The 25,426-nt window shown below is 51.1% G+C and overlaps 11 protein-coding genes across 11 annotated transcripts; 6 read left to right on the plus strand and 5 right to left on the minus strand.

The window, feature by feature from the left end:
• Nucleotides 1-1,355: 1,355 nt before the first annotated feature.
• Nucleotides 1,356-2,663, minus strand: N7498_006778 (aromatic ring-hydroxylating oxygenase subunit alpha; the record flags this gene model as incomplete). Its single annotated transcript, XM_058453840.1, has 1 exon — nucleotides 1,356-2,663. One exon carries the CDS (start codon nucleotides 2,661-2,663, stop codon nucleotides 1,356-1,358), a length of 1,308 nt encoding a protein of 435 aa, XP_058308031.1.
• Nucleotides 2,664-4,527: 1,864 nt separating this feature from the next.
• On the plus strand, nucleotides 4,528-6,997 carry N7498_006779 (uncharacterized protein; the record flags this gene model as incomplete). Its single annotated transcript, XM_058453841.1, has 5 exons — nucleotides 4,528-4,604; nucleotides 4,681-4,989; nucleotides 5,051-5,191; nucleotides 5,249-6,464; nucleotides 6,521-6,997. The coding sequence occupies 5 exons, from the start codon at nucleotides 4,528-4,530 to the stop codon at nucleotides 6,995-6,997; spliced, it is 2,220 nt and encodes a 739-aa protein (XP_058308032.1).
• Nucleotides 6,998-7,203: 206 nt separating this feature from the next.
• Nucleotides 7,204-8,597, minus strand: N7498_006780 (NAD(P)/FAD-dependent oxidoreductase; the record flags this gene model as incomplete). Its single annotated transcript, XM_058453842.1, has 2 exons — nucleotides 7,204-7,441; nucleotides 7,495-8,597. The coding sequence occupies 2 exons, from the start codon at nucleotides 8,595-8,597 to the stop codon at nucleotides 7,204-7,206; spliced, it is 1,341 nt and encodes a 446-aa protein (XP_058308033.1).
• A 297-nt stretch (nucleotides 8,598-8,894) lies between these two features.
• N7498_006781 (uncharacterized protein) lies at nucleotides 8,895-10,805 on the minus strand (the record flags this gene model as incomplete). Its single annotated transcript, XM_058453843.1, has 4 exons — nucleotides 8,895-9,326; nucleotides 9,383-9,842; nucleotides 9,900-10,579; nucleotides 10,632-10,805. 4 exons carry the CDS (start codon nucleotides 10,803-10,805, stop codon nucleotides 8,895-8,897), a joined length of 1,746 nt encoding a protein of 581 aa, XP_058308034.1.
• A 367-nt stretch (nucleotides 10,806-11,172) lies between these two features.
• N7498_006782 (amidohydrolase) lies at nucleotides 11,173-12,758 on the plus strand (the record flags this gene model as incomplete). The annotated part of the gene is made up of 2 exons (XM_058453844.1): nucleotides 11,173-11,643; nucleotides 11,703-12,758. 2 exons carry the CDS (start codon nucleotides 11,173-11,175, stop codon nucleotides 12,756-12,758), a joined length of 1,527 nt encoding a protein of 508 aa, XP_058308035.1.
• A 228-nt stretch (nucleotides 12,759-12,986) lies between these two features.
• Nucleotides 12,987-15,295, plus strand: N7498_006783 (uncharacterized protein; the record flags this gene model as incomplete). Its single annotated transcript, XM_058453845.1, has 4 exons — nucleotides 12,987-13,014; nucleotides 13,061-14,243; nucleotides 14,297-15,089; nucleotides 15,140-15,295. The coding sequence occupies 4 exons, from the start codon at nucleotides 12,987-12,989 to the stop codon at nucleotides 15,293-15,295; spliced, it is 2,160 nt and encodes a 719-aa protein (XP_058308036.1).
• Nucleotides 15,296-17,080: 1,785 nt separating this feature from the next.
• N7498_006784 (uncharacterized protein) lies at nucleotides 17,081-17,545 on the plus strand (the record flags this gene model as incomplete). Its single annotated transcript, XM_058453846.1, has 4 exons — nucleotides 17,081-17,158; nucleotides 17,209-17,282; nucleotides 17,333-17,377; nucleotides 17,437-17,545. The coding sequence occupies 4 exons, from the start codon at nucleotides 17,081-17,083 to the stop codon at nucleotides 17,543-17,545; spliced, it is 306 nt and encodes a 101-aa protein (XP_058308037.1).
• Nucleotides 17,546-17,744: 199 nt separating this feature from the next.
• Nucleotides 17,745-18,193, minus strand: N7498_006785 (Polyketide synthase enoylreductase; the record flags this gene model as incomplete). The annotated part of the gene is made up of 2 exons (XM_058453847.1): nucleotides 17,745-17,948; nucleotides 17,981-18,193. The coding sequence occupies 2 exons, from the start codon at nucleotides 18,191-18,193 to the stop codon at nucleotides 17,745-17,747; spliced, it is 417 nt and encodes a 138-aa protein (XP_058308038.1).
• Nucleotides 18,194-18,538: 345 nt separating this feature from the next.
• N7498_006786 (uncharacterized protein) lies at nucleotides 18,539-19,041 on the plus strand (the record flags this gene model as incomplete). The annotated part of the gene is made up of 2 exons (XM_058453848.1): nucleotides 18,539-18,804; nucleotides 18,825-19,041. The coding sequence occupies 2 exons, from the start codon at nucleotides 18,539-18,541 to the stop codon at nucleotides 19,039-19,041; spliced, it is 483 nt and encodes a 160-aa protein (XP_058308039.1).
• Nucleotides 19,042-19,941: 900 nt separating this feature from the next.
• N7498_006787 (Zn(II)2Cys6 transcription factor) lies at nucleotides 19,942-21,698 on the minus strand (the record flags this gene model as incomplete). The annotated part of the gene is made up of 3 exons (XM_058453849.1): nucleotides 19,942-20,647; nucleotides 20,703-21,327; nucleotides 21,425-21,698. 3 exons carry the CDS (start codon nucleotides 21,696-21,698, stop codon nucleotides 19,942-19,944), a joined length of 1,605 nt encoding a protein of 534 aa, XP_058308040.1.
• Nucleotides 21,699-23,704: 2,006 nt separating this feature from the next.
• N7498_006788 (neutral amino acid permease) lies at nucleotides 23,705-25,390 on the plus strand (the record flags this gene model as incomplete). The annotated part of the gene is made up of 5 exons (XM_058453850.1): nucleotides 23,705-23,908; nucleotides 23,960-24,102; nucleotides 24,149-24,275; nucleotides 24,330-25,250; nucleotides 25,304-25,390. The coding sequence occupies 5 exons, from the start codon at nucleotides 23,705-23,707 to the stop codon at nucleotides 25,388-25,390; spliced, it is 1,482 nt and encodes a 493-aa protein (XP_058308041.1).
• Between the last annotated feature and the right edge of the window lie 36 nt (nucleotides 25,391-25,426).

Consider the following 25,426-nt stretch of genomic DNA (forward strand, 5'->3'; position numbering starts at 1 on the left):
CAGATGATTGTTGTGACGGATCCAGTGACCAAAGAAAGTAATGACCATAGCAGAGGGGTGGATGAACAAAAGACGAGGGACGGAGTTTGGGACGATGAGGGGGCCCGTGAAGAAGTCGAGCGGGGAAGCGTCATCGGGCAAACCAGTGGGCGTCACCCACGGAGATGAAAAAGGCTAGGCAAGCTAAGAAACTAGCTGTATTCTAGATCGTGCAGGGGGCCACTAGCTGCATCATAATTATGCCGCGTCAGAAATGGGCATTTTGCCGGTCCGTGTGTCCACACCAGACGATGTAACTTTAAACTCTTCTAAAAAGGGCAAAACTACCCAGACTCAACCATAGAACACTCTTCCGAACCATGCCCCCAAAATATCCCGGTCGCCGATCCATAATAAGGATTGCCTTATCGTCGTATGATCGCGTAGCCCCTACTAGACGTGCGATCAAATAGGCGCAGCGGCCGTTTAAACTTTAATATGACCATTCGACTGCCGCGTACTCGGCGGGTTTAACTCTGGCGGGGCCAAACGTTTCCTAGCTCTTATCGGTACATTGAAAACCTATAACACGAACATCCTAGGATGACCTGAAAATAGATAGACTCTCCAGGTCTCGTAGTGGCGAGTGGCTTGAATCCCAAACTCCGCTCTGAACCTTCATGCCCAAACTCACGGACAAAAGAAACATGAGGTCACATGGACACAAGCCACCTGCAAGGAATGTAACTTTTGAAGGTCCACGAGACACATTATTGACGCCGGTCGCTGCAACAGTCGCGGGGATGTCGATGGAACCGTGGACTAGAGCGGCCGGATAGTTTCACGACATGGGCCGACTGGAGCCACGTATAGATCTGTGAAGTATCTTACCAGAGAATAAGGCAGTGTGGGAAACTGCGGATTATAGTATGACAAGCGCGAAGCCATTTGCGTGGGGCTTGACCACGTAGATCCTTGCCAGACCCTGTTACTGGAGGACTGCGCAGACCCACAGAGACTTTTGCACTATCATTCCTCGAATTTGAGGTCAACTCCGAGAGTGCACTGTTCGGAAACGATTCAAGACGATCGATTTCTTTGATGATAATGTATGCTAGGGATCTGTGAAGGATTGAGGGATGATGCGTGGGGCTAAGTGGCGATCCTTAAATTGCTTATCCCGTACGTCTTATCTTTCATTATCTTTCACCTCAACCTGACACCTATTTTCACTTGATAGGCAAGTCCAATTTCAAGCGACTAAGTTCGGTAAAGAGTTGCTGGCATTATTCGTTATATGCAGGAAAGAAATCTCTAAATACAAAAAGATCTTGAGGCTTGAACGCGACCACGGAGAGTAAATGTAGATGCAGAGATTAGCAGACCATAGTCTCATTGGCAGACGTTCCATCGTTGGCGGCCGCTCCACAGGCCCCTCCGCCACAGCAACCACCGGGCTGGGAAGAGCAGTCACTGCCCTTGTTGGCTCGGCTTTGGGCTTCGAGCTTGGTACAGAAGTCAATGTCTTCCTGTGTTGTCAAGGCACCTTCTGGAACGGGCTGGCGAGAAGGCCAAACCTCTTTTCCGGCCGCTTCCTCGCGAGCGTGGTAACCCGTCAAAATATCCCGTATCACGGATTGGAAGTAGAGCGCACCCTCCTCCGTGCTCGAGGGCAGCTTGTTGCTGCCCAGGTTCTTCTGAGCCTCGGCGCAGAGGTCCTTGTCCTCGGACATGATGCGTTTGTAGACCTGGTTGATCAACTCAAAGTCCGCGTCGCTGGAATGCTTGTTGCGGTAGACCTCGTAGCGCATGACGCATTTGGTGGGCGAGGTAGGCACAAATCGCTGCATGAAGAAGAAGTGTGGAGAGACGGTCATTGAGGCATTGGGGAAGTAGTAGGTGCTGGAAATCTTGAGGCCGTTGGCGACCTGCTCTGGTGTGGCGTTCGCATAGTCGGTAGAATCCTTGGAATCGAAAGCACCGATATCAGCCAAAGACGAAACATCAGTGTTACCCCTCTGATGGTAGTTCTCGGTGTAGCTGTCGGCCAATATCTTCCAGTTGAAGTCTCCCTCCGTCTCCCAGGTGTGGTCGAACTGGTAGTCCTCCGAGTTGAAATCCTGGAAACGGGACTGCAGATCAATTCCCTTAAAGTCATCCTCCCACGAAATCTCAGGCTTGGGCGCACTGTCCAAATTTACCCAGATAAAGCCATTTGCGTCAATGTGAACGTGGATGGGGAGCAGCCCGTTCTTGCTCTTGTCGAAGTCCTCAAGGTCTTGGTATCCAGGTGCCTTGGCAAGCTTGCCGTTCAAACCGTAGGACCAGCCGTGATACTTGCAAGAGAAGATTCTTGAGGTGCCTTTGTCGTCGGTCACAACGGGGAAGGCACGATGGCGACAGACGTTGTGGAATGCATTGATGTTGCCTTCGCGGTCGCGAACCAGGATGAAGCCGTAGCCGGCTATATCGTAGCGGAGGTAGTCGCCAGTGTTGGGGAGGCGTAACTTGTGGGCGGTCAAAAGCCACTTGCGGGAGAAGATAGCACGGCGCTCGAGTTCGAACATTTCCTGAGATGTGTACCATGAGGCTGGAATAGCCTGCAATGGGGAGTCGTCATTCTTGGACGATTCGAGGCCTGCGACTTCACCAAAGCCCAGATAGCTATTCAGCATTGCTGACATGTTGGCTAGTGATCTTGTGTGAGAATTAATTGTAATCCGTCTTGTCGAGTGAATGATAGCTCGGAGCGGACGGACGACGTGATATATAGTTTCTATCTCCCACAATGTCATCATGATCGCATTCCGAGCGCTCAGTGGGGTATGGCATATCAAGACAAAGGCCGATCACAGGATCGGAAGAGCGCTGTAGTTCGGGCGCAAGCGGCTCCCAATCATTGAAGGGGGATTGGGAGCGGGGGTGATCCGGGACCTTGACTCTCGGCTCTCGTTGCCGCCACTCCGGTCTTATCGGCCCCCCAATACCGTGCTATTCTTGGTCTTATCGGGCCTCGTGAAACAAAGAGTAAACAGCTTCACATCTCAGAATAGGTAAGCTTGTGATGGAAATTCTTCTATTAGTGGCTCAGCCATAATTTCTGCAGCTGGTCTTTCCTCGTTTATTCTCCCCACATCCCGATCTTCGTTTCAGCTGCTGTATTTAACCTGGTTCGGGGGTACATTCCCGGGAATCTAGTATGTAATAATAAAACTTAACACCAGCTATCTTAAGCGACAATTCCCTAACCGTACAAAACAAACTCAAGAGTCCACATGCGGCTTGGACATCTCTTCGAATATTTCCAATGCCGACATCTATGAACTCTTCTGGGCAACAATGAAGTGGGCCTCCAACGTAAGCCTAGGAGTCAACGCATTCCCCTGACGTTATCAATCTGGTCGGTATTGCACTTTACGTTTGAGCCATTCCTATGTCTCTCTCTACCTCCGCCGGCCTGCTAATACCGTCCGTACGGTCATCCAGTATATTCAATGCTTTTGGACCATATTGAAACTCGGGGCACGGAAGCCCGCTGGCGACTTACAAGGCCTGAAAGAACAGTTGTCAAGAAGCAAGCTTGGAAGTATCACCGTTCTCGACCGCGGAAGATTCCTATTCGGGATAGTTCACATGACTCACCCGTATGAAGGTTATGCAAGCTCTGATTCCGATCACATGAGCATACCCTGGATCTGCGGAACCGAGTACTACACCAACCATCTGCCCGTACAGATCTACGTTGTCGCCATCACTTCCAGCTTTGTCATTATTCTTGCATGCCTCGAGCTAGTATGCAGGCCCACCCCTGTGGGGGGAATATGTATTACATTTCCCTGAGCTAGCTTTTATTCTTGCAACGCTCATTCATGTCTATAGTTCGTCAAGTCTAAATGCCGTCTTTGATCAGCAGATGTACTTCCCGCCGAAATGGCTGCCGACCATCAATGGGATTAAGATGTCTGGTCTACTGTTTCGGTGTTCATTTACGATTGATATCTACCTAGCTGAAGCTATCTGCATAGATCCCACAGCGCGTATATCTCAGTGTCGGCGTTGGATACCGGTCGCCGGCGGAGACGGGCTGTGGCTGCCGGGTGACAGATAGTCCAGAACGAAGCGAAAGAAAGGGGACGCATTCCCGGATCGGGAATCGGAGTCCACTGGACCCGAATCCTTATCCCAGCGAGTTCTTGCTATCGTCGACATCCACGTGGATAGGACTCCGTAAGCCACCTTACTTTGGGTACGTCGAGTAGATGCGGTAGTAAGCTCTTTTCTTTTCTTCTGCAGGGGTTCTTCCTTCTTTTAGTATATTTTCGCATCACCGGGCATTATCTCTATCTCTCAGACAAGGTCTGTAGTTCCGTACCCCGCACAAGGCGCGGTGGAGTCGAGACCCACGATGACCCGCGCGGGCGAAAGTTGCCCGATCTCGCAACTGCGCGCGGAGTTTCTCCGTTTTCCTTGATGATTCAGCTTCATCTATCGAGCTTCGTCATCGACACTTTCAAATGTCTGGTCGCGGCGTGTTCATACGCAAGTGAAATGAACTCCTCGAATGACAATTACACGATTCACAAGGTTTCTCTCAAGCGCACCCGTCAAGCATGTGCTCCCTGTCGGTAGGTGCAACTTCCATTCTCGGGGAGATACTCGGCCGAGGGCAAAAGAATCTGGCTGACCGTAAGCTTCACATAGGCGCAAGAAAGCGCGCTGCCCCGGTGAGAAGCCAGCGTGCTCGCTATGCCAGCGATTAGGACAGCGCTGCACCTATGGGCCACAGGCCTCGGCGAACCGAGCGCGAAATAACCGGACACCCTCAACTCCGAGTCAAGATATTAGTTCCGAACCCGTCAAAGAGGTGCGCATCGCAAACCGGGCCCAATGGCATATCGCATGGACATTTCCTGACTCATTGAGCCTTCAGACAAGCAATTCCGACGCTCCGAGCACGCGACGACTCCAGCAGATTGAACAACGACTGGATGAGATCTCGGGCCTCCTCCGGTAAGCATCAAAATGCCTTCCGATGGCCAAACTCAGCTATTGACCGAACTCCTTGCTTCAGAGATCATCTTCCCCGGACAAATGTGTTGACGGAGGCATTACGTGAATATTTGCCGGAAGGCACCGATTCCATCCAGCAAGAACACGATGCCGTCTCCACCCCAGTCGATCCTCCGATCGAAGCCCAAGATCCTTCTTTATGGTGCGTCAAGTTGTCCTACTACCTCTGCGCTACATAACCCCAACTAACGTCTACAAGCTCCGTACTACCATCCTCTTTCATCCAAGCCGAAGTCGAAGTCTACTTAACGTACTTCCACGATCAACCATACTGCGTGTTCGACAAAGATTGGCTACTGAGAAACGCATCCTCCCTGCCTTCGGATATCGCGTTTCCATTGGTGGCTCTCACTCATCGCCTTTCAGTCTGTTCACCCGGATTGGCAGGTCGTGGTATGTCTACGGGCAAGCTCTGCGCGGAGCGGGCTTGGAATATATTGTCATCTCGTTACCAAGACGGAAAAACAGGGCTTTCCTTTCTCCAGGGTACCTTCCTCAATGCTCAGCTGGATTTTGCAGATGGAAATGCACACCGAGGATGCGCATCTGTCGCCATTGGCTTGCGAGTCATCCAATTCTTTGGGCTTAACCAGGGGAGAAACCTTTCGGGAATGAACAGATGTGAAGCGGAAGCAAGGCGGCGGATAACATGGGCATTCTTCATGCTCGATCGGACCTACAATGCGTCGCGAAATTATTCATTGTGTCTTGCGGATAACCACTTCACTCTCCTCTTTCCGTCTTCGGCCACGGGAAACTCGACAGTCCGAGGATCTTTGCACGAGAAGTCAACCAAACAAGGGCACAAGGTCGATCAAGGAATCATGGCTTGCCTCGTTCAGCTTTACGCTTTATGGGGCAAGGCAACGGAATGGGTGTTTGAGCCATTGATGACGAGCTTCCTACCTCCCTGGCAAACCGGATCTGCCCTTTCCATTCTGGAGTCCGAGTGGATGCAGTTTGAGACGCAGTTCGCAGACACACATCGCTACATGAACGTTGATTTCAAGCGACGTGCGCGCGAAGAACCCCAGTCCCATCCTTACCTCTCCACCTGGCTATGTGTTCAATTCCTTTTCCATTCTATCCAGTGTCTTTTGCATCACCCTTTCGTCACAATGATCAAACTCCGTCACATGAGCGGAAACCTCTCAGCAACCTTTCTACAAAAGTCGTTCGAGACGTCTTTGCTTCATTCTAGGTGGATTGCTAGGTTCATCAAGGAAATGGCAGAGGTCGATATGCGGCTATGTGACCCGTTCTTCGGGTACCTGGCGGCAATCGCTGCAACGATTCAGCTCGAGCACACTGGTAATAAAAACCCGAAAATCGCTCTGCTCGTGAATAACGAATATCGCACACTCGTGGGATTTATGAATGAGGTCTCTTCTCAATGGGAAAGTATGGAAGTATTGGTAAGCATCGGCGCCCTGCACGAACGAGAGGACACTACTGACGCTTCTGGTTTCAGGTTCATCGGGTAAACAAACTAGCTGCCCGGCATCAAAATTACGGATCGCTGTTCTATAATCAGGACGGCTTCTCCGGAGCTTTGTCGAGCATGGTAACCCCTTCAAATTTACCAAGAATGTCCAGCGAGGATGAGGCCTTGATGTGGGACATTCTTGATCTCACCTCTTCATCCCGTTTTCCTTCAGCAGCAGATATGACAGGCTCGGCTACTCAGCATGAAGAAATCACACCAAATGAGAAAAGTTCACCGGAGCAGGAACTGGATGTAGACCCCCATGGAGCAGGTCACGGTCAAGAACCAGACACTTCGAACTTTCTTGCTCATGGAGAACCTCTTCTTGGAGGGGCATCACACCCGGTTGATGAGCCGGTATCAGATTGGCCATTCTCACAACGTGTCGGGAATAACCCTTTGACCGCTGTTCCTGATATTCCTGATTGGATGGTCTTTGGAGACTTTACAGAACATCTCTGAGGCTCTGGAGCTTATATCCATTTACGACGTACCACGACAACATCAGAAATTCTTGCGGCGACTTGGGTGTCCGTTATTGAACTGAGTTGGGCAATCTTCTATACATGAATGGACTCGAATAATCGAGAGAAAGGATTTGCAATGGAAATCCCGGTATCGTGTTATGTGCAGAGATATGCAGAGGAGAGACATCGGCGGACTGTTTCTTAGATTTTGGCCTGCCGAGCAGATGCTGTCAAAGCGGCATCAAATGTAGCTCGTTCGCCGCCGGTCATTTCACGACGCTGGGGTCCACCGCGGCTCCCATCTCCGGCAAAGGCGTCGCTCTGGAAGCGCTCGCGGAATTGAGTCGGGAACTTCCATTTGTTGAGCAGCTTGTCGGAGAGCGTCCGCTGGAAGCTTCCGACGATATACTTGCCCATCACGGGCAGGAACTTGAATGCACTAGAAGCGCGTTGTTAGCTATGATATTTGGCAAGGGATATGGTCCCACTTACTGCCCACTGCCACCGGTGGCGATGAACAGGTTCTTGTGTTCGGGGTGGTAATCCAGTATGAAGTCACCGGTGGGAGTATCGTTGTACCAACAGATGCCGACACGTTCGAAGCCTCGGTTGGCAAGTTGGGGGAATATGCTCTTCAGTCCGGACGTGAGTCTGGTCACGCCATCGTCGGGAATGAAGTTGGCACGCGATGCAGGCGGCTTGCTGGGTGGAGCGGAGATGTTCATCTCGTTGGAGTTGGTGTAGCCGAAGCCGTGGCAGGCAACCTTCAAGTAGCCAGTGCCCTCGTGAGGAGGGAAGCAGAAGAAACCGGTAGAGAAGTTGAAGTAAATGGGAATGTCTCTCAGGTCGGCAACTTCCTCGGAAGTCAACTTCATGTAGCCGACAATCTGACCGGCCGCAAGCATCGAGTTCCACGCAGGGATCAAGCTGGCAGTCCAAGCACCGGTAGCAACAACAAATCTGTCACCACAGACCTTGCCGCCGCCTGCGGTCTTAACGGAGGCGATGGATCCATCCTGGGCCTTTTCAAAATCCACGACTTGGCCGTTGGGGCCAGTGATGAATGATACTCCGGCGTGCACACAACGAGATGCCAGACGGGCGATGGCCTTACCGGCGTCGGCCCAACCGGCAGAGGTGTTGTAGAATCCATCGAATCCGGGGGTAGCGAGCTCTCCGGTCAACTTGGGGAACCTCTGCTTGGCCTCCGCAACGCTTTTAACGGCGTGCCATTCCTGGCCCATTTCGGTCAAGACGCGCTTGGTCTTTGCACTGTATTCCTGTGCGCGAGGCTGGACCGGCTGCTCCGGAGTGCCTTCCTGACATACCCAGAAACAGGGAGCGGGATAGAATGCATCGGAGTAGTCCTCAGTCTTCCACAGGTCGTACGCCTCCTTGGCAATGTCGGCGTAGACGGGATCACCATAGTCGAATCGAATCACACGAGAAATGTCGTTACTTGAACCATCGGAAACAGGAGGCATAGAACGATCGAGGACCGTGACTGCGTTGTGGCCCTCTTCCTTCAGTCTCAAAGCAGCCGAAAGACCGAAAACACCGGCTCCAATGATAACAATGCGCTCGTTCTTGTCCATTGTGAAGTAAATACAGTAAGAGATGTCCGTGATAATGGAAAATCAGCGGAGATTCCCTTCTACAGTCATTAGCACGGCTTTTCTTTCACCACGGTCCGTACGCCTGTAGATACGCGATAGCGACGGGCCGTGAAAGTCGATCGCTTGCCACGGACGGGCCGTGAGCCGGGCCGCCTCTATTCTCTCGTAGCCCCTCGTGGCGACGGAGATTGACACACTAAGTTACATTGGTTCAAATATTTTACATAAAGTAATTATCCAATTCGACTAACTGGCCTGGATGACACCATAGAGTGACTAGGTGGGGAGCGCCGGTTGCCCCTCATATGCCTCCACCTTATTGCTTCCTTCGTACGGAAGAATCAAATTCATAATGACTCCGACAACGGCGGCAATAATAAAAGGTGTCTCTACTACCAAATTGATACCCTGCTCAAAGCCTTGCAGTCGCACATTGGAGCCGCTGTAGGCCAAGATCTGGGCAAACCATTCGGGAGATACGATGTCAATAAAGCCAATGCCCAATGCGGTTGTCAGAATGAAGCGGTTGCGTCTCGTGAACTCAACCAGGCTGAGAACTTTGATCCCTGCGACGACGATTGTGCTGTAAAGGAAAACTTGCATTCCTCCGAGCACGGACGGGGGCATGGAGCCGAAGACTGCCCCGAACTTCCCGAAGATTCCCATGAGAATCAAAAATCCCGAAGCGCACCATCCTGCTCTCCGGCTCTGCGTTCGACTCTAGATCAGCATCGATGAATATTTGAGAGGATGGGAAATCTTACAGCGCATCCGGTGAGAGAGATTACGCCGTTGTTTGCGGCCTGGCTCACCATGGGCATACCCGTACCCAAAGCACTGATCAGACTCCCAATGCCATCGCACAGGATACCACCTTGGATCCGACTATTGAATTCGATTCCATCAATTTCCAAGCCCGAGACTTCGGCCGTAGCCAGAATATCTGGCATACAGCTCACTGCCTCGCAGATGAAGAGGATGAGAAGCGGCAGAGCCAGGGCTCCGTCCACCGATAGTTTGAATGTTTCGACCCAGAGAAAGGTTGCAACCGGGGCTGCATCGATATTATCACGCGACCAATATCCTGTTGCCCCGGATATCGCGCATCCAACTGCCAGCCCAAAGACCACGGATGCGGAACGCATGAGGGGTGATCCGAAAAGCTCGACGATGATGATTGTCACAAACACGCTGAATCCAAGACCGATGAGCTTCGGGTTTCCCCTGATTGAAATCGTCAGTGCTGACTTTGAAGATACGGGATTCCACCTATTCGCTTACCAGGGTAGTGGCTTTGGGGCTGCAGTATCGGGGCAGAGAGCATAAAAACCCGCGCCGCCGTTGCAGTTCGAACTACCTCCCCAATTCTCCATTCCACTGGAGATCAAGTATACCCCGACGAGCAGAAGAAGTGTGCCAGTCACAATCTTCGGGAAGATTCTGTTCAGGGTCCTTGGTGGTACAAAAGATAGCAAGATCTGAATCCAAACGGTGCAAAGTATCGTACCTAGCATGGCACCCCACGCGTCCGGACACGGCAATTTGGATCCATCAGAAGATGTAGGACAAGATCCGTTCGCATATCGCATGTCCGCATAGCTAAATGCAATTGCCAGAATGTCAAAGGTTGGCCCAACCACAGACAGAAGCCCAGTACCGATAAAGAAGGGCGTCTTTGCCAGGTGGACTCGGGTCACCTGCAAAGCTGTTGCAATTCCCGTGGTGATGAATGCCGCCGATACAAGGTACTGGCTTTGCTCCGCTGAGAGATTGAATGCGCCGCTTGCAACCGCCAGTGGTGGTGACACTACGGATCCGATCATAGTCAAGGCGTGTTGCAGGCCCAGGATGATCGTTAGGAAAATTGGCACTTCATCATTCAACCCATAGAATGGTGCCTCATAATTCTTGTACGCCTTGTTCAAGGGCCAGATGTTCGGTGTCACAAGGTACCGATAGTCCTGTGCATAACCATATCAGTGTTTGCGATGGCAGGTGATGCAGGCCTCCTACATAGTCTCCGATCCATCCCTCTCTCGTTGTAAAGTACCGACGAAGGTATTGCCATCGGGTTTCGGCGATGGGCGCGACTTGAATGATGTGAGATCTTCTGTCGCTTGAATCAAAAGAAGCAGTGACCGGCAGATGTGCGTTCGCTTTCTCCGGCGATCTCCGTTGATCATCCATGGTCATTCGTGATGTCTAGGACGGGCTGGTCTCGAGCGTGTGCAGACTTGCTAGCATATCGCGCAAAATGCCCTCGATATCGGTTTTCCATGGCCTCCGATATATACCTGGCCGTGAAGCCTGACGCGACAATCATGATAACAGTATCTGCTGCTTCATATTGCAGGTGTATCTTGTAGGATCCCCGTATCCACCGTATCAGGCCGTGTGGAGATAAGACCGAGATGGCTTGGCCTCGGCCGAGGTCTTGGGAACTCCGCATGGACCTTTCTTTGGCGTCGGGGGTTAAATACGATGTCGCTTAGAATATTAATTCAGATATTCGTATCGACGAAGCTGTTTAACTTTTAAAAATCCGAAGTCATCCATGGCGGACGCTGTACATCTCCTACAATGCAAGCTTTTCTATGGCGCCACGATCATCACTGTCAACCAACGGCGGGAGATCGTTCGTGACGGATATATCCGCGTTGACGGCGACCGAATTACCGCCGTTGGAAAGTGCCCATACCCCGGAGTCTTACCCAATGGCACCAGAGAGATCGACTGCCGAGGCAAGATCATCATTCCTGGGTTAATCAACACACATGCCCATCTGGTTCAATCTTTGCTTCGGGGACTGGCGGAAGATCTACCGCTGCACAATTGGCTCTGCGATGCAATATGGCCACTCGAGGCCGTCTTCCAAGGCGCGGATGGATTTCATGCAGCCCGTCTGACCATGGCCGAGATGCTAAAGACGGGCACAACGTGCTTTCTCGACCCAATGTTGACATACCGAGCCGGTTTTGACCAAGTCTGTGCTGCAGCAGGTGAGATGGGAATCAGAGGCTGTCTTGTACGTTCATGCCCTATCCAGCGCAATAGCCTTGCTAATATTCTGTCTTGATGGAACAGGGGAAGCTCGTCAAATTTACCGAAACGAATCGTCAACTGTCGATAACGGACCCGAGAGACCAAGACTTGCTTGCCATGTCAATACCAGAACTCTTGAATGCGCACCAGAAACATCACAGCAGCCACGACGGCAAGATTCACGTCTGGGCTGCGGCAGGGACACCCCGAGGCACATCGATCTCCCATTATCTTGAGCTGGGCGAGACCTGTTCCAGCCATGGGATATCGGTAACAATGCACTGTGCGGAGGCTCCTCAAGATCGCGTCATCTATCACGATACATACAACTGCAGTGCGATGGAGTTTATCCGGAATGCGAAGCTCTGCCCCCAGCCTAGGAGTACAATGGACCATGGCAACTTGTCCCATCGATTAGTGCTGGCGCATATGGTGAACCTTGACAATGAGATAGATATTCCTCTGCTTGCGCAAACTCAGACTTCGGTAGCACATAACCCAACTTCCAACTTGAAGCTGGCGTCGGGTGTTGCTCCGGTTCCATCCATGCTTTCCAATCCATCGCCGGTCAACGTATCCCTGGGAACCGACGGAGCGCCTTGCAGTAACCACTACGACATGTTTCAAGAGATGCACCTGGCTGGTATTCTTCACAAAGGCGTGAATCTTGACGCAACCCTGATTCAAGCGGAGGTGGCATTGGAAATGGCCACTATTAACGGTGCACAGGCGTTGGGGTTGGAAGACGAAGTTGGAAGTATCGAAGTGGGCAAAAAGGGAGATTTGGTTGTGATAGATCCGTACGGACGGGGTGGACTTGGGGCTGCACCTTGGAGCGCCGAATTCTCCAGCCATGCAGTAAGCCCGGTCACCACAGTTGTTCACGGATGCACCGGTCGCGATGTAGAGATGACGGTGATCAATGGAGATATCCTAGTGGAAGATGGAAAATTGGCGATCGGGGGAAGGGAAAAAGAAATGGAGATCGTTCGCATGGCTCAGACCTCTGTCAAGGGTCTGCTGGATCGGTGTAATCGTGGCCGCGAGGATGATGCCAAAGTGGGAGTAAAGCTCAAGCAGCCGTGGACGTACGTTTGAGTGGCAGAATTGATTTAATTTCATTTGGTTACATCTCTTTGTGAGATGCGGGTGGTTTTGATCAAAGGATGTGATTGTTCTCTGCAACAATATCAAGACCACAATGACATGAATCAGGTCTTGGCCCTCGTCCATTTCGCATTTCCATTGGGATTCGTCTTGTCACTTATAAAACCAGTTTTGTGTGTTTCCATTTCCAACAGACCACCTTTGAACTGATTCCAAGATATGGAGCGAGTGGTGATCGTCGGAGCAGGTCGGTGGTCCCCATCAAAATGCACAGCATACCCTAATTCCACCAGGGCTTTACGGCTTGATCGCCGCCAAAACTTACCTGCATGTCTCCGGTGCTTATGATCGAGAGCAAGACTTGCTCGACGAGACCGAAGCTGCAGACGCAATCCCCGATTGCTTCAACAAGCCAAGAAGTCCCGCAACGGGTGACGCGGGAGGCGTGTTGGTACTCGATTCTGCATCGGATATCGGGGGCACCTGGGCAGAAGAAAGGCTCTACCCGAATCTTCTGAGTCAGAATTCATACGGATTATATGAGTTCAGCGATCTTCCGCTCGCGGACGTGGTCGAAAAGACCGGCGTTGGACAACAGTTTATCGCTGGTTGGAAAATCAACCGATACCTGCACGCGTGGGTCTCTAAATGGAGGCTCAGAAAGCACATTCGGTTAAATTGGAGAGTTCGTGTTGATTCTTTTCGCGGTCCTTCAGTATTTAATAGGTTGCAGGTCGACAGCATTCAGCGCCTTGCCAGCAAGGAGTGGAAACTCAACATCCGTCTAACCGCCACGAACAGCACATTCAGTCTCATCTGCGACAAATTGATCCTGGCAACGGGATTGACCTCCGTTCCAAATTTACCAGATATCGAAACGCCCGAGAAGGTCTCAATCCCTGCGCCCATCCTTCACGCCAAGGACATCGGGATCTGGGCTCGTGCACATCTGGGATACCGGCCGATGCCTGGGCATGAGACAAAGATCGATAGTACACCTAAGGCCGCGAGTCCGAAATTACGCTCTGTTGCGGTCTACGGAGGCGCGAAGTCCTCCTTTGATCTGGTGCATTTCTTCGCCACGCTTCATCGGAAAGACCCTTCACTGCATCTGACGCTCGCCCCAGAGGACCCGGTTCAAGTGCACTGGATCATCCGAAAAAAAGGAAACGGGCCTTCATGGATGGCCCCTCCAACTTCCGCTCTCCCAAACGGTGAGGTCGTGGCAAGTGATAAGGCTGCAAGTACCAGATTCCTCCACCATCTGACCCCGTGCAGCTCCGAAACACCCGGAAGGCTTTCTTTCGAAAACGGCTCTCTCAAGATTGAAGGTTCATGGCTGGCACGCCTTTTTCATGGAAATCCTCTCGGTCGCTGGTGGGTCCGCTGGTTCTGGGACTCGTTGGATCGCAGCTTGGAGGGTTTAGCTCAGTACGAAGCAGAAGCGAAGATGCAACTGCTACGGCCGAATAAAAGGTGGGCTCGTTTCTCTACTATATCTCACACTGCTAACGATTGATGTTATTTAGCGTGATCTCATGCGGCTCTAGTATCGGAATAGCCAACCAACCCGATCTATGGGAAATGATCCGGTCGCCACAAGTGAAGGTCTACCGGTCCACCATCAGAGCCGTCTCTGCCTTAGATGCAGGAGACGATGGACCTGGCAGCGTGGCTAAAGTGACCCTGGCCAATGGCAGGTGTATTGACGAAGTCGATCTGGTTATCCATGCAACTGGGTACAAGCCGGTTGTCCCCATCAAGGTTGAACCGCCGAGTTTTCGCCTCCATCTGGGTCTTTCGGGCCTGGTGAATCCAGCCCTTGATGGTAATGATCACGATAAACTAAGAGCTTCTGATCCAATCGAAGTACCGATGGATTCGACCGTAGAAGACCACATTCAACACTGGGCAGCTCTGGACCGAGAGACTGAACCGATCGTTAGAAATACTTTGGCTGCGGCCGGGTGCGTTACCATTGACTGTTCCTTGCATTCATGGACAGGTGATGGCAACATGTTGCCTTATCGCCTGTTTCGCCGCATGGTTCCTCCCACGTTGCTTGCCGAGGACGATCGCTCCTTTGCGACTCTGGGGGTGGTTCTTACCTCGACAATCGCGATCGTGGCTGAAGTCCAAGCACTGTGGGCCGTTGCATTCTTGACGGGCGGTTTTGACGCATATCCAGAAGACTCTGCGTCTGATCAATCCGACGGCCTTTGCCTAGGATTGCTTTCTCCACCTGTGATGGAGGGGAGTATTTCGGAGGATGTCGTACTCGGATCGCTCACGGGCACTGGTCTTGAGGTCGATGCAATTCACGTGAGTCCAACTTTACAGTTAATGATAAGCGATGCTGACAGATGAAACAGTACAATGACATCCTGATGCGTGATCTGGGGTTGAATCCTTGTCGTCTTGGGGGAGGTTGCGTACGAGAACTCATAGGCGTGTACGAGCCATCCGCATATGCTGGGATAGTCGATGAATGGAGGAAGAGACGGGGCCGTGTACTCAACTCAAACTAGGTAGCACTATCGATCATATACAATAAATCGGCTGTGTTCTGACGAAGTACATGTTTTATCCGAAAAAGGAAACGTGTGTCGCCATGAGACATATGACACCCCACGGTGCGTACGCCTTCCTTTTTCAGTCATCGAATTCTCCGCTATCGCCAGCGTCAACGATGTAGAGCCATGGCGGATGATTCAAATCAGAATCCCCGACGGCTCACGCGATGCCGAACGGGGTGTCGCATCCGCAGGCGGAGGTGTAGGTGATCTGTCTATGGTGACGTTCGCGCGAGCTCACCCGTGTGCAGGCGACGAAGGCAGACCGCGATGTCGCAATTGCGTCGACAGGAACTTCAAATGCCAGTATCGTCCGCAACTAACCTTTCTGTCGAAGAATGCACAAACAGTGCGGCCATCGGAAGTTGCGAGTGCGCCTGCTCCTACGGGGCCATCCGGGTAGGTGCTGGGAGGGCTGCATCGCAGGGCCCTGCTGATCAAGTAGTAGTTTGTCAATGAAGATCCATCAGTTGGATAGATGTGACCTTGGTCAACCTTTCGGGATTCCGGCCTTGCAGTTGGCAATGATATTGCGGCCGATCTGGATTTCCGTCTTGGCCCAGTCGGAGACAACGGTAAACCTGCTACATTCTCACTCATTACCCATGAGAATCGACACGGCGCTTGGAGCTCGAAGAGCGCAGTACATCCCTCCAAATGACGGTTCCAGTCCTGTGCACGAGCAGACATCATCTCGAGGCAGCACCGCAAGCTGCGATAACCTTAGGATCCCGATCCTGCAACGGCGGACTCAACAAGCGAATGGCTTCTTGGTAAAGCTCGATGCTATCAATGCGTCCTGGATTCCCTCTTTCCGTTCCATCTGCCGGGTGCAAATGGCGAGGATCGCATTGAGAAACGCCGGGGACGTGCGGACGAGGGCAGGAATCTGGACGCGAAAGAGTCGAACATGTCTAGCTGCGAAGCGGAGAAGCCATCTGCGATGACCTCTGTTTGTGCGAATAGCGTCGTACCGGAGTGATTCACCTACCCATAGAGCCACCTGCCCGACGTAATTTTTTCAAGTATTTGACCCGCCGAGCATTGGAAAGTGCCGGTCGCATCGGTATGCGCTCTTTCTCCTGCGGCTGCTCTCCCGCGTGGCCCTGCACAGCGGGACTCCCCGCCCGTGTTGGCGCCGCGGACTGGGCGATCGTGAAGAACATACATCGCAGCTCTTCCTGGGAGGCAAGGAACCCCGGGTCATGCGAGAACTCGTCATGGGCCCAGTTACAGCGCCCAGCGGCGACGCAAAGGCGGGACCGTCCTTCGAATCGGAGGGAGTGTATTCAGGCACATGCCTATGGGGCGGCTAGTCGGTATCCATTGCAGTCCAGTTGAAAAGACAAGAGCCAGGGGGGCCTCGTCCAAAAGTAGGGAGTTGAGTGAAGCTGGTGAAAAGTGTAGGGAAGAGCTGATCGGCAAGTCGCTCAATGCGGTAAATTTACACCTGTTTCTATTTTTACTTCTACTTCTTCTATCAACACTATACTACAACACCACAGTATACTCTTACAACTACATCCGCATCTTTGTCTTCCCTGCAAATGGACATCCTGCACGAGGGATACGATGGTATGTCGATCATTCCGATCCCTCTGAGCCAATCACTCCTGCAACGGCCCCCTGCAATCCAGTCGCCCTGCCCTGCAAGGGAGCCCCTTCGAGGACACCTCTTGATAAACGCCACGAGCGTCCCGGACTCAACCTCCCATTGAAATCCGGGCTGCCAGTTGCATCATGTACGGCCTCAAGCAACTCGCCCTGCTAAGCTTCATGCTCCTAACCGTCTCCGCCAAGGATCCAAACAAGACGATGGTCCGTGGAAGTTCCTGTTGCTGTATCGACCTTGCTAACATGTGCAACAGGTCGGTTTGGAGACTTCAGAGCGCAGCCACGGCGTCGATGTACCTATTGAGGATTGCCACGAGCTCGACGAGGAGTAAGTCGCCCTACTTTGCGCTTTACGGGTATCATTTTAACTCTTCCCAGGGAGGTGTTTACAATCTCGGTCAAGAAGTACTGCCGAGTTTTCACGTAAGTCAATATGTCACGGCAACCCATTTCAGGTTGATTCTCATTCTCGATCCTCCCAGCGGCCCACAATGCACCGGCCGAAACACCGTCCTCAGCCCCGGCGATCACTCAAACGACGACCCCGTTCCCATCACATCCATCTACTGCCATGCCAAACGCCCATACTAGGCAAGAGCCCTGTGATACCATCTACCTTTCTACAGGGTGAATAGTCACCCTTCTTCCAGGGCCCGGTCGGCTCTGGAGGGAAATAGCAATTGACCACTAGCATTTTAATGCTGACTCGAACTTGTCAAGATCTCGCACGAGTCTCGTAATGGAAATATAGCTACTTTGTATGTGTATTCATTAGCCATGCAACTATAGTCTATAATGAATCCTCCTGTTCGTCCACGACCAATACCTTGATGCTGCCGTTCCGAGCATCAGCGCAGAGGTGCAGGGCATCCTCGGCCTTTTCAAGCGGGAAGACATACGAAAACAGCTTCATCAAGTCTAATATACCGCCGCTCAGGCACTGGATCGCCGGCGGCCAGGTATCACGGTAGCGGTTAATAAAACGCAGGTTAATCTAAAATGTTAAAAAGGGATACAGCAAAATACACCGGACTGGCCGCTTCGCTCGGCAAGAGAAATGTGCATAAAGGGCTGATTATTCATTATCGTCTTGCCCACTCCAGTACCCATCACGGGTCCTCCTCGTCGGGCAGTGTATGCAGCCGTACACACACTGCTTTCCAAGCCGGCTGCACTCCAGTACCGTCTCCGGTGCCATGTATCCAGAGCCTCCGAAAAGGGCGCGAATTCCATGGGCATTCTCCAGCGCATCTTTGTTCCGCTCTACCTGGTGGGTAATTCAGCAAGGAACAAAGTTCTCGGCAAAGGCCAATCGCTCGGGCTCCAGGTCCATGACTACAATGCGATGAGCACCCGAAGCGCGAGCCGCGGCCAGCGCGATCAGGCTGGTTCAACTTTCTCGATTGCGCGCCTGCCTGAACGCGTTGTATTTGTCGACCTGCCTCGAGTATTTGAAGCCCGCGGTCCCAGAGCTGGTTTAGCCACTTCAGTTGCTTCGTATCATTGTCATGATGACTGTCACCTACGGCATTCACAATTCGGTGCTGTCGGCTTTGGCTTTGGTGCACAAGCTGTCCAAGAACCATGTCTCGTTCTCAAGATCTTCCGTCTGCTGATTGCGGATCTCTGTCAAGAATTCAACGGTGGCCATCCGGGATCAACGGTCCCGCAGCCTACGCACCCAACACCATCATCCACGTCACATATTCCTTCACGTTCTATTTGTATGCCGCCCCGGCCGTGCGCATGGCTGCCCTGCAACAGCTCCAGATTATCCATGTCGCCACTCACGACTCCATTGGCAATGGTGAGGACGGCCCTACCCACCAATCCATTGAGCTGGCGGCTTTGTATCGTGCCAGGGATATAGCGAGGAAGCAGCTGGTGCTTGGATCATTGCCATCAGCGCCAAGAAGACCCCGAGTATCGTCTCGACTTCACGCCAAGGGGTTCCCCAACTTGCAAACACTCGACGCGATGGTGTCGCTTTTCGTGCCTACGTTATTTCTGAGAATGAGGCCGCCTTTGTGACTCTCATCGGTGCCGGGCCGAGCTATCCTTTGCTTTGGAGGTTGCTGAGAAGCTAAATGCCGATAAGGGCATCACTGCTCGAGTAGTCAGCTTCCCCTGCCCGCATCTATCAGAGCAGCAGTCACAGGGTCATGAAAAAGAGGTCGTTAGTTCCTGGTTTCAATCTCAATATGTCTTTGCAAAAGGTTGATCATATCGAAAGATTCCAGCTTGACCATCACCCACGCGTACCCCTACATGTGTTCTCAGTCAAGCACTCTGAAAATTCTGGAAACATGAAGCAGATCACTTATACACCACCATCCGGACTATATGTACGACGGTAGTCAAGACGTAGAGAGAACAGAATTAAACGGCGGTCACTAGTGAAAGCACACAGTAGAGGATGACATCGCACAACTCTGGAGGAAGATAGCCATTCTTGCCAGAAGAACATTGAGCCAGGTGGCAGAGGCCATTGAGGGAATAGTAATAGGTGATGCAGAAGTCGTTGCAGCGGAGGTCATGGTGAAAAAGTGATTATAAGATTCGATGTCTAATCGTTGTCTCTGGCTATGGGCTCAAAAAAGGCTATTATTTTAGGGTATACTATAGAAGATCCATCACGGTAGCCTTTAGGACAAGCTTTGGTTAAAGAAGTAGATGCCTAGTGGGTTCTGTTCCGTCTTTTCAGTCATCTTGAATAGTGAAAACTTTGCTTGAGCACTGCCTAGTAAGCTCCATTACTTTCAGCACGCGACAACTCTCGGCGTCGTCCAGTCTCTGACAAAGTGGCGCACACCGTCCCATTCAAATGTCGACCAAAACTTACCGAGAATCAGCCTCGGACTGGAGAATTAGGACCTCAAGAAATTATTTTCTCCGGGAATTTGCGTCATTCGTAGGAGCAAAATGTCCTTGACACTACATAGTAAAATCGAGACAAATAGCAACGCTATCTGCTTCGTGTCAAGGATTTATATCCAGAGCCAGTCGCGGCCCAGGCGACCGATTTTGAAGATCCATTCAGACCGCATTTCGCCCGGTGAGCTTTCTTTCTGCCAGTACTCCTGCAGGATCTTTGTCGCATTGACAGCGTTTAAGCAACTCGTAATATCCCAGAACCTCTCCATGCAGCCAACGAGGAAGTCTCTTTGGGCCTGCCATTGAGACTCAAGGCCAGCAACAAACATTGGCCAGAGAACGCACTTGAACAAGGCCTCATCTTCCTTCAAGGAGTCAGCCATACCCAAAAGCTCGACGACTTTGTCATCCTGGTCAGTGAACTCCCCTGTCACAGAGTCAAGGATACGTCTGCCGTACAGGAGAGCGCCGAATTTATACGCTTCGGATAATGTGCATAGGTTGGCAATTTCCTGCGGTGAAGTGGTTCGTGATCGTTGGGCATTCGATGCCCAAGCATAGCTGTCAAAATTCCGGACGAGTTCTAGTAGTATTGTAGTATCCCGGGTATGGGATCTGACGGTATCACTAGCGAGAGGTCTGGAACCTGCAATGCTGTCTCTTTGCATTGAAAGCTGTTGGATAGCCATGAGAATGTATTCAGGACATCCAAGGAACGATTTTTCAATGGTCTCCTGAAGCTGGGGTTCTCGCTGGTCGAAAGAAGCAACTTGAGACAATAGTTTAGGGCGCAAGAAAGTCGCACCGAGAGTTTCAATCCTGTTAGGTCTGCTGTCAGCTAGAGCAGCCAGTGGGGAGGTTGAAGTGGACTCACAGGTAAATCTGCTTCAAGATAAAATGTCGAATCTCTCGCACTGTCTCACCGGGCCCATCATTGATCACAGCCTGGTTCTCGGAATGTTTGTAGGTGGAAGCAATCAGGTTCTTGGCACCTTCCAGGTGAAAATTCCACCCGTCACTTCCGGACTCCAGGAGGTCCAGAAAGATTAACAAGAAAATACTGGCCACCGTGGTGTCCTGGTTAGAAAGGTCCTTGTCGCGTATGGAATGTGATAGTGATTCCATGGCTTGGTGCTTGAAGAGAAGCGCATCACGGTTTGCATTGATCAGGCTGGGCGAGATGGGTTTATCGAGTTGGTGGAAAGGTTGGCCGGTGTTGGCACGGTGACGTGCCGCCATCGCTAAGAGAGCTTTCAGCAGTACGGGATCCTTCATGCCCAGAGGGATGAGGTTTCTGAATGGGTTCTTGTCGCTATCGTACACGATGAAAAGTTTGCAAATGCGTTCATTGTCTGTGAAGTCTGTCAGTAAATAGAAGAGACGGAGACAACGGTGGGGATATTCACAATAATCAATATAGTATTTAGATGTTGGGTCCAGATGCAACGTGGATGGATCTTGCAAATTAAATGGTATACTCAGTGAAGTGCCGGAAGCGCCTGCATGAAGATCACGATGGTCAACCATACTATGCCGAGGTATGCCAAGGATGATCAAGCAAAACCAAAAGGTATCAAGTCATGGCTTTCAGCTTACCATTAGATCTGCCAAGACGACACTGCGAAGACTGAATCAAAGCGCGCTTCGCCGACACGGGTGCATGTTGTGCCGTAAAAGAGAGCCCCGCATTCTCATATGATCGCCCTTGCATCTTCCCGCGGATAGCGACGCCCTTGACCCATCGAAAGGGCCGTTTGTCAAGACATTCCAGGCCGGCCTTCTCGCACTTGCCGCAGGGCACACCAGACTGGTCGCACTGGATGCGCCGGTTGCGGCACGTGTAGCAGGGATCAGGAACAGGCTCCATCATGCATTGTGCTGGTGGCAAGTCTTGATGAGGCGAAGGCGCGGATATCGATTGGGCTGCTGACTGAGCGGCATGTGGGGCTTGATCCCCGAGACTTAAATAAGTTGATGATAACAGCTTCCCATAGCACCAACTTTCTCTGATTGATGATTATATAGCTCTTTACTCTTCTAAATAAGCTTTTTTCCCTGATTCCATATTTTCTCGATAATGGATACTATATCAATGCCTTCCTCCAAATATAACAGCGACTAGACGGTGCCATAACCCGCACGAGGGTTAGAATCTTCAACCCGAACCAAACCCCCGCGGTTTATAGGTTAAAAATTATAACCCGAACCTAACCTAGTGAGTTGTATATCTAGATTTAAGAACCCGCAGATAATCTACCCTGTCCCGAATTTTGGGGCATTAATGATATGCATTTCTCACTAGCTACCAATTCAACACGGAAGCAGACGTTTCTGCCAGGCCTGGCTGCCAGATTCTTATCTGAATTTCCAACTATGACTAACTTTTTGAGAGTACACAGATTAGCCCTTCAACTCATGGCCTGCTCACCGTCATTGAAAGGAACTGCCGCGAATTGGACCGAAGGGCGGTCCCATGAAAGGCGCCGTTGTGGAAAAGGCCATTGCTACTCCCATTCTCGATGTTACAACCCAAGGATGAAAAGTATCATGTAGTATTAGCAAAGATACCTGAGGAAGAAACTAAGTCTGGGTTCGCGCACTCATCTAAACATACACAAGACCTGACTAGCCCCGATCGGGTTAGTCACCTTCCTGTCATAGTATGCACTTCTTCAGTTCTTCAGGCAGAACTAGTCAGCGCCCTCCGATACCATGCATCTATCGAACGAGTATCACCGCGATAGTATTATGATAGTGGATTGCCACGGTCATGGTCAACACGAAAAGCTACAAGTGATCGGCCCGCTCTTCCCCAAACCCCCACGACCCTTATCACGGCGTATGGAATAGAGTTCCATATTTGTCTTAGTGCAACCGGCTGTGCCTAAATGCACTGAAAGCACCCAGGGATGTTACAATTAGATCGTTCACTTCGTATTTGGAGCCTGAAACGAAAGCAGGATGCCGTAGTACATTGTTAGAACCGAGTCAACTTCCACTCGGTAGATGGTAAACAGCACCAGGTTAAGCACGCGACTTGATCAGCAATACAGCTTCCGTTATGACGTACGGTATATCCAGAAACCACTCCGTCACTCCAAGTTCTATCCCTTTTCGTCCACAATGGACTCCGCATCACACCACTGTGACTTGATCGACTTCCACTATTCCCCCCACCCTGTCCTACTTCAAATCCATGATGAGAAGCTCAAGCACCATTGATGAATGTTACAACCGACGATGAGATTGTTCAATGACTTGGCAGGAGCTATAATCTCAGCATGAGGAGATATTCCGATGACCTCAAAGCCAAAACTGGGGGTTTTGGCACCAAATTGGTTTTGAGCGCACGGACTACGCCTGAGGCGGGCCGTGTCAGGGGTTTGGGTAAGGAACAGACCAAGCAAGGGCTGGAAAACTTAACCAATTCAGGAAGCGCATGCGTGATATTTCTGTCCATTTAGGATCATCACACTTCGTAACTGCGCAATATTAACCGAGGAAACGAGGAAACAAATATGAGCGCATCCGCCTTCTTTCTTCTACACCGGCACACCGACAAATCCCGCATTGCCATCTTCCTGACCTACGTCTCCTTGGGGCCTGCCGTATTACTTCCATTGCGTCGAAAATATCTCTACAACAGCGCCCTAAACTGCCTGAAGCGACTCGTAGTCCACATTTAACCCACGCAGCGTTTTTGTGAGCTCAACCGTCTCTGATCACCAGTGATCCTGGCCTCAATTACCGACTGGTCACCGTTTTTCGATTGTCAAAGCGCAGTATATTGCCAGAACTTCCGGCTGACCCATCTTTGGTCCATAGCGACTACCCATCTCCAGGTTGCGCATTCCAACGGAATGTGCTTTTGTGGAAATGAGTCAAGATTTTGAAACAAGTGATTTCGCGAACAGCTCTCCCGAACATGAGCTTGCTTCTAAGGAGATCGATCTTGAGGGCCGGGATTTCGGCCATGGAGGCAAGGCAGATGATGCCTCCGTGGTAAGTGACCTCGTCGGTCATCAAATTGAAATTGAGACCGTGAATACTATCAAGTATCGGACGTGCAGCTGGCAGAAAGTGGGTATGGCGTTAGTAAACACCGGAATTGGCGCGCTAACTCTTTGATAGACAGCTGCCCTGCTCTTTTCTGAGTACATATGTATTGCAATTATGTCCTTTCCATGGTCATATTCTGTTCTTGGTCTTGTTCCAGGACTAATTGTAACGATTGCCGTTGCGTTAATTGTTCAATACACGTCTCTCATAATCTGGTGCGTATCTCTTTCCAGAAGAGAAAGTTGTCTAACTCCATTGTAGGCGATTTTGCCTGCGACATCCTGATGTCCGCGACGTGTGCGATGTTGGGAAACGCCTCTTTTGGGATTCTCCAATTGCCTGGTACGTGACAGCAACCATGTTTTTATTAAACAACACTTTCATTCAGGTACGTTCATGTAGCATCTGTTGCCAAAAACCGCCCGGCTTAGACTGAATTCAGGGACTGCATTGCTTAGTTGGAGCTGAGTATCTGAACACCATGACCGACCATTCAATTTGCACGATTGCCTTTGCCTTCATTACTGCAATGGCCTGTTTTGTCTGTTCGTTACCGCGGACCTTCAGCGAACTGTCCAAGATGGCGACATTTTCGGCGATCTTCACATTCATCTCGATTTTGCTGGTGGTGATCTTCGCTGGTATCGGCTCTCCCTATACCGGAGGCAAGCCTGTGGAAGATCCGATCGTGCGCATCGTTCCTGCTCCCGGTACAAGCTTTGCGACGGGTCTAGGAGCCTTCTTGAACATCAGCTTTGTTTTCATCGGCCAAATCACGCTCCCTAGCTTCATTGCGGAAATGAAAGAGCCGAAGGACTTTTGGAAATCCGTCACCATTGTGACTATCGCCGAAATCATACTATTCAGCGTGGTTGGCGCTCTCGTCTACGCCTTCACCGGGAGTCAGTACATGCAGGACATGGCATTTGGTTCTCTTGGCAACGATATTTATATGAAGGTCTCGTTCTCATTCATGATACCGACTCTCCTATTTTTGGGAGTGCTGTACGCCTCGGTGTCTGCTCGCTTTATCTTTTTTCGGTTATTCGACGGCACTCATCATGTGGGCAATCACACCGTTCTGGGTTGGGCTTCATGGAGTGCAATCTTGCTGGTGCTCTGGGTTCTAGCATGGGTCATCGCAGAGGTGATTCCGTTCTTCAACAGTCTACTGTCCATCATGGGCTCCGTGTTCGGTTCTTTCTTCGGTTTCATTTACTGGGGAGTTGCTGGTCTTCGTATGTCCCATACCGAGTACGGCTCGGGCTTCTACAAGATGCGAGGCGTTCGCGGCTGGGTGGAACTCGTCGTGAACGTTGCCTTGATTCTTATTGGTCTTTTCTTCCTAGGGCCTGGTACATACGTGAGCACTGATTCCAATCCTCTAACAGTCCTCTTTGCTAAAATACGTTGCAGGCATCTGTCGAATCGGTGATCGAGAGTTACCACGAAGGAAATGTCGGCAGCGCATTTATTTGTGCCAGCAATGGTCTTAGATCTTAAGTACAGAGCACAAATATGATTGCCTTTCTCCTATGC

The sequence above is a fragment of the Penicillium cinerascens genome, assembly GCF_028974065.1.
Source record: "Penicillium cinerascens strain IBT 15544 chromosome Unknown contig_6_segment0_segment0, whole genome shotgun sequence".
Classification (NCBI taxonomy): domain Eukaryota; kingdom Fungi; phylum Ascomycota; class Eurotiomycetes; order Eurotiales; family Aspergillaceae; genus Penicillium; species Penicillium cinerascens.